The 13,664-nt window shown below is 34.9% G+C and overlaps 1 protein-coding gene across 1 annotated transcript; it reads left to right on the top strand.

Moving 5' to 3' along the window:
* The first annotated feature begins 146 nt into the window (after nt 1-146).
* Nucleotides 147-12,721, top strand: cbc (protein CLP1 homolog). The gene is made up of 8 exons (XM_089640869.1): nt 147-429; nt 1,034-1,195; nt 1,318-1,537; nt 4,481-4,651; nt 5,297-5,487; nt 5,576-5,707; nt 11,918-12,099; nt 12,542-12,721. Exons 1-8 carry the CDS (start codon nt 337-339, stop codon nt 12,651-12,653), a joined length of 1,263 nt encoding a protein of 420 aa, XP_089496995.1. The 5' UTR covers nt 147-336; the 3' UTR covers nt 12,654-12,721.
* Nucleotides 12,722-13,664: the final 943 nt, after the last annotated feature.

Below are 13,664 nucleotides of genomic sequence, written 5' to 3'. Positions count from 1 at the left end.
AAATCTAGTGCTGCCATTGTAATACTCACAAAAAAATAAATAAATTTTAATATTTCACAGCGCAGAATGGAGAATGTTTGTCCATGAATGAACACTTTAGTCCGGACGAGAGTGGTTTGTTTATGGTCCGGACCTGCATGTTGCATAGATAACCATAGATGGAAAAACTTTTTGCGTTTATATTTATATGTCAAAATTATCGTCAAAGTCAAAACTTTTGTATTCTTTGATTCTTTCCCACTTTCCACAGCTTTTGCCGCCGACATGTTTTCCTTATAATAGACACCAACACTATTAACTACCTCACTTGATTTTTTTGCTATACGGCTTTTAAAAATGACGGAAGTTCAACTGCAAGAATTTAAATTGGACCCGGATTGCGAGCTAAGATTTGAGGTCGAATCCAAGAATGAAAAAGTGGTTCTAGAGGTTTGATATATAAATTATCATATCTGAAATTATTTTGTGTTAACGCATTTTCCGTTCTTTAATTAATTAATAAGTTCAGATTATCACACGCTGTACTTAAATTTTAACCAAGCATTCATTAGTAAAACTGTGACTCCATTCCTGTTTTACTTATTCATTTGGGCGTAAGTCAAATCATACTTTCATTACTCCCTACACGGGATAAAGAAAGGGTAAATATCTCCCTAACCGCCGAACTTCTAATGTGCACAGATTACGGAAATTAGTTTGTTAATTACTACAAGAAACAACGATTTATTTCAGGATAGATGGTAAAAGATGCTATATGGTACTGTTTTTATTATTTTAAAGTTCATAATTTACCCTGTAATCTGATCCCTTTACCGCCATTTTGGACTTTTTTTGTATGGAGTAACACTTGCATAAGTTTCGTTTCAATCTAAATACGCATAAATTAATTAATTAACCAATTTTGACCTAACTAATAACCTATTTTGTGCATGTAAATAGTTGTTTCTTGTAGTAATTGTTGAAACAAAGTGTAATTTCCATAATCTGTGCCTAATAGTGTGGCGGTTTTTGAGATGCTAAGTTCATTTTGCAGGTAAAGAATGGCCTAGCTGAACTGTTTGGAACAGAGCTCTTCAAGGGAAAGTTGTATGAGTTCCACACCGGGGCAAAAGTGGCTGTCTACACTTGGCAAGGATGCACTATTGAATTAAGAGGAAAAACTGAAGTCAGTTATATAGCAAAAGAAACCCCTATGGTAAGTGTCATATCTCACTATTTCAGTCCATTAGACACAATATCATCCAAAAGTGCGATAATAGGCTCTAGATAAAACCTCTTGGTTCTTTATCGCTTTGTCTTAATTTTATTATTTGATAGGTGGTATATCTGAATGTGCACGCCGCTCTGGAGCAGCACCGGACAGAAGCAGAACAAACAGGAAGCCGCGGACCGATCACAATGGTGGTAGGGCCGTGCGATGTGGGGAAGAGCACCGTCACTCGGGTGTTGCTCAACTACGCAGTGCGCATGCGCAGGAGACCCATCTACGTTGATCTCGACGTTGGACAAGGACAGATCAGTGTCCCGGGGACTGTGGGTAATTAAATCTCATCAGAAGATTTGTATAATTTTTACTGTATTTTATTTATTAATCTAGTGTATTAAGATAAACCCATGCTATAATTCTAAATTCCCTTTTAAAACCCTTGAGACGTTGTTGATTTGCACGGATCGAACCTTCTACAAGCTTCCATTTTTTCAAAGACAATAACAAGCACTATTTCGTTCTCTTTCTGACATAAAAGAAATAATTAATTTTTAAATGAGAGGAAGAGAGATATATGCATTTTAATAATGTGCGGTCGTTTTGGGACAAATATGGTCTTAGGAGAGTATAATGCGCGCACGGCATTTGGGACTGTTTGGGTCTTAGAAGGTCCCAAGGGTTAAACAAAACATTACAAGACAGCAAAGCTTTAGAAATCTCATCTATCTTCTATATAAATAAAAATTTAAATGTTTGTTTGTTCAAAAACTTAAATTTCCAAAAGTTCTTTACCGATAGCTTTGAAATTTTGACACAAAGTTGCATTCGAATGCACGTGTGTTTACATATAACTATATTATAATGACGTCACATGTGACAGGTAAAAACATGGTTTTGAAAACACTATTGTTTTTATATCCAAAGACCATCACAAATTTTCAATTAAACTCCCTTAGGGTAAACTTAAAAGAAATCATAATCTGCTCTTTCGTAGATGGTGCTAATTTAATTATTTCACCTAATTACACATTTCACAAGTTATTCTTTAAAATATTAAGACAAATTATTATTTGTGCCCGTACATACCCAATATGAACTTGAATAAATGAATTATAACCCTATAAAAACCCAATTCTTTGAAGAAAGGCATACAAATACAATATTGTATTGAATCAGAATGCTTGAGAGACACACAGCATCGAAATAGAAGACTCGTTTGATCTGCTCAAGGAAGTCTTGCTTCTTTCGTATTCTGCTTTCTTGCACATGGAGTATGAATTAAAGGAATACTATTTGACTGTCCTAAAACGGGAAACTTCCTAGTTGGACAGTCAAAGCTTCCTTTTATATTTGTATATCTTGTATGTAATAAATGTAATAATAATAAATAAAAAAATAAAAATAAATAAACTATACCAAAGAATTCTTCATCCATTTACATCTACATTACTATTTTTATACATTTTTATTTATTTATTTATTAACACCCTTTTTCGGGGCTTTTACATGAGAATATTAAGAAATATACATTATTTATTGTACATAACTGAATTGCTTCATTAACAACATTTTATATTTGTTTAAACATAAATTGAAGATGTCCACTGACTTGGTATAATTGTTACCCTCCATTAGTATTCTGGGCAAAGAGGAATACACATGGTAGTTACTCCCAGAATTTGTGCACTGAAATAAATCCTGACTTCTAGTATTACGTTGTGGAATCCGAAAGCTCATCAATTCTAGCAATACCGGACTATCAACTAAATCATTTAGAATTTTATATAGAAATACCAAGTCAGTGAAAATTCTTCTGTCTGACAATTTGAGCATATTCATAATATAATTTAAAAGAGTGTTGTAGTTCAACATAATTGCTGGAATACCCATTTTAAAATTTATAAAACTTAAGAATTTGTTTTGTATTCTTTCAACAGCTTGTACATGTATATTATAATGTGGGTTCCAGACTGGAGAATTGTACTGAAGTTAACTTCTTACATAGGCAAAATATAACAATTTAATACACTTTATATTGTTAAAATTTCTGGTTAGCCTAGTTATAAATCCCAACATTTTTAAGCCCTTATTAGAAATTTCTGTTATGTGGTTAACAAATGAAAGATTTGATTGAAAAGTGATGCCTAAGTGGCATAAAAATAATGTGGCATTAAAAATAACTTGCCTTAAAAATATTGTAGAACAAACGAGTACCAAGCAATACCTATAACATTGTAGAAGAAACGAGTACCAAGCAATAGCTTTAATATTGAGTATTGAATGAATAATATGATAATAATAATTTGTACGTCTTTCTTGAAAGAATTGTGTTTGTATACGGACAAAACTATTTATTTATATTGAGTATGTAATGGGGCAACCAAATAATTTGTCTTATATTTTACAGCATAGCTTGCAAAAAGTGTATTTAAGTCAAATAATTAAATTAGCGCCATCTATGAACGCATAGATTATAACGTCCGTTAGGTTTACCCTTAAAAGTAATAAAAAATCATGCAGTTAAAACAGTTTAAAGTGAAAAAGGAAAATGCAAAAACAATTATTACAAAACACCATAATCTTTATAAAATTTATACAATACCCAAACCACAAAAATGTAAATTTAAAAAAAAAATTATTTATCGCTTTCCTGTACTGTTTCAGAAATGATAAAAATGTGTGTTTCAATGAGAAAATTTTTAGTATTAGCTTAAGTCAAATGTAGAAAGTAATTCCTATTATTTCGGACCTCAAGTGTGTAAAATTTCATCTAGAAGTAACAAAATTCTGCTTTGATATCTTGAATGCCAGCGTATCTTTAAGGATATGTTTAAAAAAATCATTTCTCTGGATATAACTAGCTATTCTGGAGAAAATACTTATGGAAGATTATATACTATGTTTATAAATATATAAACACATTACATATCTGGTAAGACAGTTTAATTTACAAAAACAAGTAAGTTACGTCGAAAATTAAATTAAATGGCGCACGGTGAATATTTTGCACAGACACACCAAGAGTTACCGGGTGGGAGGGTATGGGGCATGTAGACAGTGACTTTTGTTTTGAAGATCAAGTGTGCAAAATTTCATCAATCTCGGGATAAAATTGTAGATTTGTGTAAAAACCAAAGCCAGCCACTCTTATTTATATATATGTATATACAGGCGGCCTGGCTTTGGTTATCTATCTATAAAAATCTTTTCAAACAAACTCTTTCCTGACTCCACGTCAATGTGTTGATGATTTTAGTGTTGTTTTCTTTTCAGGTGCTTTGTTGGTAGAAAGACCAGCAACAGTGGAAGAAGGGTTCAGCCAGCAAGCCCCACTCGTCTACCACTTTGGCCACAAGTCCCCCAACAATAACATTGAATTATTTAAGGCTGTCACTACCAAGTTGGCAGAAATCATATCTGAACGAATGGATATCAATAAGAAAGGTCAGTGCAATAATATACTGACAACATCCTGACTGACTAACCTAGAAGCCAAACTAACTAAGTGCAGGGATGGGCAGAGAGGATGGACCACCACGCATCCCCTTGCTTCATCAACATTCATACATGATCTCAAGTATTTGATTCACTTATCGTGCCAAGACTTTCTCGGGCTTTCCTGACTTCTTCTACTATTCACTTTTGCATACATATAATTTGTATTCACTTTTACACCGCAGAAACGATCATCTATCTATATAAATAAAAATGTAAATGTTGTTTGTGAAAGGTTAAACAACGCCATCTGTTGGACAAACATGCTTTTTTTGAAAAACAGTGCCATTTGTTGGACGTAAAGCATGACGCGCTATTGTTTCTCTATCTGCACAGACAGACTGAGCGACAGCAATGCGTGGCGGGGTACAGCTAGTCAATTTAATATTTTTCAAGAGAATTTGTAAAATAAACTATATGGAATTATCATGCCAAAAAAGACCTCTTGCATAAAAGTGAATAGTCAACCTTTAACACTGATATAATAATTATTGGGATGATTTGTATAGCGCCATTTTTGTGCAAAATCACCTCAAGTGCGCTGGTAAGAAACATTTAATCTAATCGGTAACAACTGTATAATTAATTTTTCAGCCAGATACTCAGGTTGCATCATAAATACCTGCGGATGGGTAAAAGGCGTTGGCTACCAAGTTTTGACACATGCCGCGCAAGCATTCGAAGTCGACGTTATTTTAGTTTTGGATAATGAACGATTGTACAATGAATTAGTCCGAGATATGCCAAAGTTTGTGAAGGTAGTCTTTCTACCAAAGAGTGGCGGGGTAAGTCATGAACACATTACATTCCCATTTGCTTTAGTTGATCAATTTACAAAATCAATAATGTGATATTATCAACTGTTTCTTTCAGGTTGTGGAGAGAACGAAAAACCAAAGAGGCGAAAATCGTGACATGCGTATAAGAGAATATTTCTACGGAAAGCGTACACCTTTTTACCCTCACTCATTTGATGTCAAATTTGCGGATGCAAAAATTTACAAGGTAACAATTGCATTGGTAGAGGAATGGTAATTATTGGTTATTTCCATAGGTTTTGTTGGTAAGTATCATAGACGGTGACCGAATAAATCATCAAAATGATAATTCATCACATCTTTAAAAAGTTATATAAAGTCATGGAAAGTGATGAAACAAAAACTTTATTAACTGGGTTAAGTAGGTCAGGTTAGGTTAGGTTTAAATTTAATTTTTTTCATCGTTTCTAATGACTTTATATCACTTTTTAAAGGTGTGTTGAATTTTCACTGTGTTGAGTTATCATGGAACCATAGACATTAGAGTGGAGTGAAATCTTTTTTTTCACTGGACGGTAATGTAAGAGTCAAAATTTGATGCCTTTTAGGTTTAATTTAAGCCATGTAAAATATTATACCATTTGGTTTAGGGTAACTGCCTCCGCAAAGGCATCGAATTTATGAAAATAATCGGTTTTACACTCTAATTTGAAGTAATGTTTATGTACGATATTTTTGAATAAACATACCTACCTATTTTTAACAAGAAAGTTTACTTGGTATAATATAGATTTGACACAAAATAAAAAAAGTTCGAATTTGTGTTTTATAATTTAAATAAGGGGAGAGAGGAAGCGCGGGAGGTGATACTGAGCTTGCTTGCACTTGTCGCGTCTCGAGTCGCGCGTCGTCAGTGCTCTAATGGTGCTCTATCGTTCGTGGCTCGGATCAGTCGCACGCTCGTTTATCGTTAAAAATACGTTCGATAATCTTTCGTTGCAACCATGCAAAGAACTCGGAGTGTATTCAAATGTCCTCTATTTGGTGATGTTTGTGAGATGAAAGAAAACGTTCTACCTACTTATGAAGATGTAGTGAAATACTATGAGTGGACGAGACATCAACTGAAATTGCAATTAGAAACTGCAAAAGAACCAATTTTTGGCGAGATAGCAGACATAGTAACGTCGAGAATTGAAAATATATGGCAAACGGCATCTATTCCTACAGTGACGCGAACAAGGATCATTCAAATGTTGAAAGCATATCATCTAAAGTGCAAAAATCTACTCAAATCTATCAAGAGGCTCTCCCCGGACGATTTAAGTAGTTTTCAGCAAAGAAGTAAGATACTTTTTGATATTTCAGCATGCAAGTGCAAATAATTCGCTCAATGTATCTGTCCTAAGGATAAAAAGGTTCCTAAACGAGAGCAAACTTTTTTGACCGATCAAAGAACGTCTCGGATAATGGTAATCAGCGGAATCGACGTAACTGCTACAAAGAACATGCAAAAAACTCTAAAAAGGAACCATGAACGAGAGAATCGCCGAAACACATCCTTAAGCACTTCAACGTTAGCTGATTTAAATGCTAGTATTTCTTCAGCGACATCATCAGAGACAGAAAAATCTGATTGCTCCATGATCAAAGGCGTTATTAAAAAGTAAATAAAAAAATCGACGCTTAATTTTCCCACGTTATCGAAGACATATGATAGGTATGGAGTGTCTGACAGAGCAGCAGCAGCAATAGCATCATCTGTTTTGTTCGACATTGGGTCTGATGTTGAGGTCATTGATCGGCACAAGTTACGAAGAGAGAGAACTAAAACTAGAGAAAAAATAACGGAAATGCAACAATTACAGAGCTCTTGGCCTTATACTTTGACGGGAAAAAAGACAAAACTTTGAATATTGTTAAAAAGGACGGTAAATGCTACAGGACTATGGTTGTGGAGGAACATATCTCACTAATTCAAGAGCCGGGATCCATTTACATGGGATACGTGGTACCTGATGTTGGGACAGCAAAAGGAATAGAAACCGCGATAACAGGGTTTCTGTTACATAAAGAAGTTTCCCAAGATAGAATTATGGCTATTGGTTGCGATGGTACGAATGTAAATACTGGAAAGTATGCTAGAATTATAAGACTGCTTGAGAAAAAGCTACAAAAACCACTTCAGTGGATAATTTGTTTGCTTCACATGAACGAACTGCCTTTGAGACATCTGTTTCTTCATCTCGATGGGTGTACTTCGGGACCTAAATCTTATATTGGTCCACTGGGAAAATCACTGGAAACCTGTGAAAAGCTGCCTGTTAAAAAATTTGAACGCATCGAAGGTCAAATGCTACCAGAAAAGGCCAAAGATCTGAGTTCAGACCAACAGTACTTGCATAAAATTGTCTCGGCGGTAATTTCAGGTGAATTTCCAGAAGTCCCAGGCAATAAATCTCCAGGAAAACTATCACATGCCCGTTGGATCACGCGTGCTAACTGAATACAGTAGAACCTCGTTAATTCGAAATCCAGCGGACATCAAAAATCAAATTTCGAATTAACGAATTCCCACGTAATTCGAAATTTTATGAAAAAAAAAATTAAAAAAAATATGCCGAAAATCGATTTTCTCGGCCGCCTCTTCAAATCCGGGTGGTATTTTAGTTGTAAATTCGTATTAATACCAATTATTTCTTTATTTTCGCGGTCGATTACCGTAGCGGCCGGCCCTGTAAATTCAGATATTCGCAATAAATTCGTAAAAATGCTATATATTTACGCGTAAATCGAGATTTTGCTGCCGATTTCGGTCGCGCCCTACCCTTTAAATTGAGATATTCGTAAAAATATAATATATTTCCGCGTAAATCGAGATTTCGCGGTAATTTACCGTCGCGGCCGGCCCTTTATTTTAAATATCTGAATTTAAATTCGTAAAAATACAATATATTTCCGCGTAAAACGAGGATTCGCGGCCGTATTCCGTCGCGGCCGGCTCTTCAAATACAAATATTCTAAATAAATTCATAAAAATGCTATACATTTACGCGTAAATCGAGATTTCGCTGCCGATTTCGGTCGCGGCCAACGCTTTAAATTGAGATATTTGTAAAAATACGATATATTTCCGCGTAAATCAAGATTTCGCGGTAATTTTCTGTCGCGGCCGGCCCTTCATTTCAAATATCTGAATTTGAATTCGTAAAAATACGATATATTTCCGCGTAAAACGAGGATTCGCGGCCGTATTCTGTCGCGGCCGGCTCTTCAAATTCAGATATTCGAAAAAAAATCATAAAAATGCTATATATTTACGCGTAAATCGAGATTTCGCTGCCGATTTCGGTCGCGGCCTACCCTTTAAATTGAGATATTCGTAAAAATACGATATATTTCCGCGTAAATCGAGATTTCGCGGTAATTTTCTGTCGCGGCCGGCCCTTTATTTCAAATATCAAATTTGAATTCGTAAAAATACGATATATTTCCGCGTAAAACGAGAATTCGCGGCCGTATTCCGTAGCGGCCGGCTCTTCAAATTCAGATATTCGAAATAAATTCGCAAAAATATGATATATTTCCGCGTAAATCGAATTTTGTCGGCATTTTTTCGTCGCGGTTGGCCTTTAAAGTTCAGATATTTGAAGTAAATTCGTAAAAATATATCATATTTCGGCATGGATCGAAATTTTTCGGCCGATTTCCGTCACGCCGTATTTTTTCAACGCGGATATTCGAAGTAAAGTTAGTAAAAATACGATATATTTACGCGTAAATCGAAATTACGCGGCCGAGTTTCGTCGCGGCCGACCCTTTAAATGCAGATATTTGGCGTAAACTCGTAAAACTACGACATATATCCGCGTAAAATGTATTTTCTCGGCCCTTTAAACTCGGATATTCGAAATAAATTTGAAAAAATACGACATTCCAGTGTAAATCGATTCAGATTAACAAAATAATAATACTAATTAGGACGATGTATAACCACGTAAAAATACATTTTTCGGCGTTTTACTGCCACGGCTGACTTTTAGATTCAGATTTACGAAATATTATGATTTATTTTCGCAAAAATCAAATTTTTTCGAATTACACGAACAAATTTTCGTGCGCGGACAAAAATAAATTTCGAATTACGAATTAACGAATTTCGAATTAAAAAAATTTTTGTATGAAAAAATTTTTCAGCGGAAATTTTTTTTGCGAAAATTTCGAATTACGCGTTTTTTCGAATTATCGGGGTTCGAATTAACGGGGTTCTACTGTATTACGTTTGTATGTATCTACTGAAGAACCATCTGAAAATTTGAAAACTCTGGCTACTTTTGTGGTCAAAGTTTACGCACCGTCTTGGTTCTCAATTAAAAATAAACCATCATGCAAAGATGGCACGCGTCATCTGTTCAATATCATTAAGGCCTCCAGAAACTCTAAAAAAAATTATAGATCCTGTTATCCAAAGAAACGGCTACTTTGCGCATCCTGAAGGGATTCTACTTGCGATGATAACAGATGATAAAAAAAACATGTTAGAGAGCTGGCAGCCCGCCGCATACTAAAGACACGCAGTACTGCTCAACCTCCAACACCTAGAATGTTTCAAGTGCCATTGATAGATTTCAATGCTTCTACATATATTGATTTAATAAATTGGCAGGAAAACTTAACCGAACCACCGATTTTGAAAAACTTATCGGACCAGGAAATTCAGAATATCGTGGAATCTGGTGGCGAAAGCTAACTATTGTTTATAAGGCTTCCCTGCCATACTCAAGCTGTTGAAAGAGCTGTAAAGAATACGACAGAAGCTTCCATTTCTCAGTGCACAAGAAAGTCGCGACTAGGTGCCATAAATGCCAAGCTGGAATCGCGGAACATAATGCCTAAATTTGAAACTAAAAAGGATTTTAAACCTCAATAATAAATGTATAATTTTTCAAGTTTGTTTCAAATTTCAAGAGCTGTAAAGACTACGACAGAAGCTTCCATTTCTCAGTGTACAAGAAAGTCGCGGCTAGGTGATGCCAGGCTGGAATCGCGGAACAAAATACCTAAATTTTAAACTAAAAAAGGATTTTAAACCTAAATAATAAATGTATAATTATGTTTCAATTTTTTTTTTAGAGCGATGCCTTAATAAACATCTTAATATATATTTTTTATCATTTAACACCTACTTACCACTAAATTAATCATAATGTATCGCCTTATAAACTTTTAACTTTTTTACCCTAATTTTCAATTTTTGGGGTCACTGCGGAGGCAGAAGATCTTAATTAAATGAAATGAAAAATCCCACGTATTTTTATTTTAACATAAGGCACAAATCCCCCCCTCTTAGAACTCTGAATCATAAATTTTTTTTTTTTTTCATACATCCGTGCTCCAGGCTAATAGACATCCAAAGTAATGACTTGCCCTAATATGAAATCTGGGTATCATTTCGAAAAGCTGGAGGCAAACCATGTGACCATATTTTTGGCACCAGGAGGGTTTGAGAATGCTTTGAATAAACTACGACATCAGTCATACATTAACCACCGAAGAGCGTACGTATTGAAATAACCAGACCATGCGCAGAAAAATAAAGTTCACGATGGCAAAGGTTTGCGACGCTGCCCGATATTAGACTTTTCTGCGCAAGATCTGAAAGTTTGTTCTTAAACGAATCTAAAATTGAGTGAGGTTGGTAAATTATAACACATTTGTAAAAGTGTCTAACTAAACGGCAAAACAAAATATTAAAGTTTGGAAACAAGTCCGAACTTTTGTTTACCTAATTTGGGATATGTAGTTAAGTTTTTTACACGGCTAGCAATCTGAACACCAATTTAAAAAGGACTAGTAATTCGAAAGTAGATTTTATTTTCGAAGACGGAATGGTGATATTACAATACGAGTTGCCTGTATACTGTCACTACCGGATGTTATAAGGATTAACCCATCATTATATTGATGTTGATTGGGTGCTTATGTATTACAATCACCTTTGCAATTGAGGATCTTTTTTCAAAACTCTTTCATTATTCAAGGCCAATCCTTTCCAGGACCATTTGTTTTTTTCAATTGCTATGTATCTAAATTAGAAAAGGAAATAAAACTGAGATACCATTGTTAAAAAAAAATACATAAACACAAGCTTAACAAATTTGCATGTATAGTTTGACCGCTAAAAAATTAAAAATACAGAATGTGTGAAACTGGGTACAGCATTTATGGAATTCTGAAAAAACACTCCTTAATTTAATTAGGCTCAAATCCAAAGTTATTACCAGTTTCTTACGAAATGACCTTCCCTGATGATGAAGTCTGCAAGGTTGTCCTTAACTTTGGTTCAAGATAGAGGTAGCACGTCACCTAAATATTGGATAATATAATAACTGAAATATCAATTATTCTTTCAATCTCGTAGTAATTCTGTTGCATTTTGTGCCGATTTGATTAACAGATTGGCGCCCCCTCACTGCCAGACTCCTGTATGCCGCTGGGCATGCGCGTAACAGATGCCCTTACCAAGGTGGTTCCTGTGACTCCGAGTCCCAGCCTCGTCCACCACTTGCTCGCTGTTTCATTTGCCGTGACCCCTGAAGAGGACGTTATAAGGACAAATGTGGCTGGATTTATTTGCGTGTAAGCATCACTTACTAACATATCATTTTAGGCAAGCACCTGTACATGAAAAAAGATGCGCAAAAAAAATCATAGATAATTTATTTGTAAGTTGTCGAAGAATCTATATGTATAAATTAAATAAAAAGTCGTTATAAACTGATATTTAGCGCAAGCGATACTGACCCTGTCCTTCACACAGTTCCTTTATACATGAAGGTTAAAATCACTTTTAAAAAAAACTTGAACTTTAGTAGAAGGACATCGATGTCCCAATCATAGTTGGCAGGTGAAAGCATGTCACAAATTTACTTAGGACGGATTGTTTTACAGAATTTGAACAATTCATCAAATTTCGGTTTTGTGAAACAACTGATATAATAACCGAACTTGAATAGAACCTTCAGAGAACTTGAAAATCAACTTTGATATTTATTAATGTTTGTTGTTTTTCCCCTTTCAGTACGGCTGTTGATATGGATCGGCAGGTTTTCACCGTCCTCTCACCGCAACCGCGTCCCCTTCCAAGTACATTGCTGCTGCTGTCAGAAATGTTATTCATGGATGCTCATTGATCTGCGCATAAGTGTTATGCTATATAAATAACAAAAATCGAATGTACAAATTTATTTTTTTATAAATAAATGATAATCATTTTTTGATGGGTAGTTTTATTTATTTCTTTCACAAAATACCTCTGAAACAGTTGTGTTTTTCATAATATGCCGAGTCCCAATGCTTGTGCTTCAATAAAATTCCATATAGTTTTGTTTTTTAACTTATGTACGAGGGCCATTTGAAAAGTTTCCAGCCTTTTTAATAAAAACACATATTTCAAACAGTGGCGGCTCGTGACTTTTGGGTGTACTAGAGTGATAATATTACAAAAATGGCATTATTGATCTTGTAGCTGAAAACGATTTTTTGTATGAAGATTTTAAGGAAATCTGTGCGGCGCACGGTAAAATGAAATTTCCTGAAAATCTTCATACAAAATATATAATATGTATTAGCAATATTAGCACTCTAGTACACGAAAAAGTCATGAGCCGCCACTGATTTCAAAGCATAACAAGATTTATTTCTCGACGTAGTCTCCCTGCAACTCAATATATTTGGTCTAACGTTTCTCCCATCCTTTTAAACCGTCAGAGAAAAATTGATCGTCTAAACTTTAAAATTACTGGTTTACAGCGTTTTCAATCTCAGCATTTGGCTTATATTTTTTCCCCTGAGAAATTTTTTCAAATTGGGAAACATGAAAAAGTTGCTGAGAGCTAGATCTGACGAATAGGATAATAATAAATTCCTCTGGATTTTCGATACAGGCTAAGACACTCGCGCGACATGTCCGTCTGTATGCGCTTTTGATCGATCATCAACAAGTGCGGCACCCGATAATTTCAACACGGATAATTTTCTCATATCCAAATCTTGATGGAAAATCTTCAGCAATATCCTTAATAGTCAATTCGACTATTAAGGATATATAAGGATAAGGAATAGACGATCTTCCATCACAGTTTGATACACTAAATCGACTCTTTCGTCAGTTGTAGCGATTTTCGGGCACCCGGTACGTTCCT

Source organism: Hesperophylax consimilis, chromosome 16 (assembly GCF_061612785.1).
Source record: "Hesperophylax consimilis isolate HC1 chromosome 16, BYU_Hcon_1.0, whole genome shotgun sequence".
In the NCBI taxonomy this organism is placed as follows: Eukaryota; Metazoa; Arthropoda; class Insecta; order Trichoptera; family Limnephilidae; genus Hesperophylax; species Hesperophylax consimilis.
The sequence above is the reverse complement of the archived record's forward strand: the minus strand, read 5'-3'. Positions and strand labels throughout refer to the sequence as shown.

Bases quoted from the DNA above. Each gene is read 5' to 3' on its own strand.
- cbc (XM_089640869.1), top strand. From the start codon at position 337: ATGACGGAAGTTCAACTGCAAGAATTTAAATTGGACCCGGATTGCGAG. The intron at 5,488-5,575 runs GTAAGTCATGAA...TGTTTCTTTCAG, and splicing joins TTCTACCAAAGAGTGGCGGG to GTTGTGGAGAGAACGAAAAA. The intron at 5,708-11,917 runs GTAACAATTGCA...TTTGATTAACAG, and splicing joins CGGATGCAAAAATTTACAAG to ATTGGCGCCCCCTCACTGCC.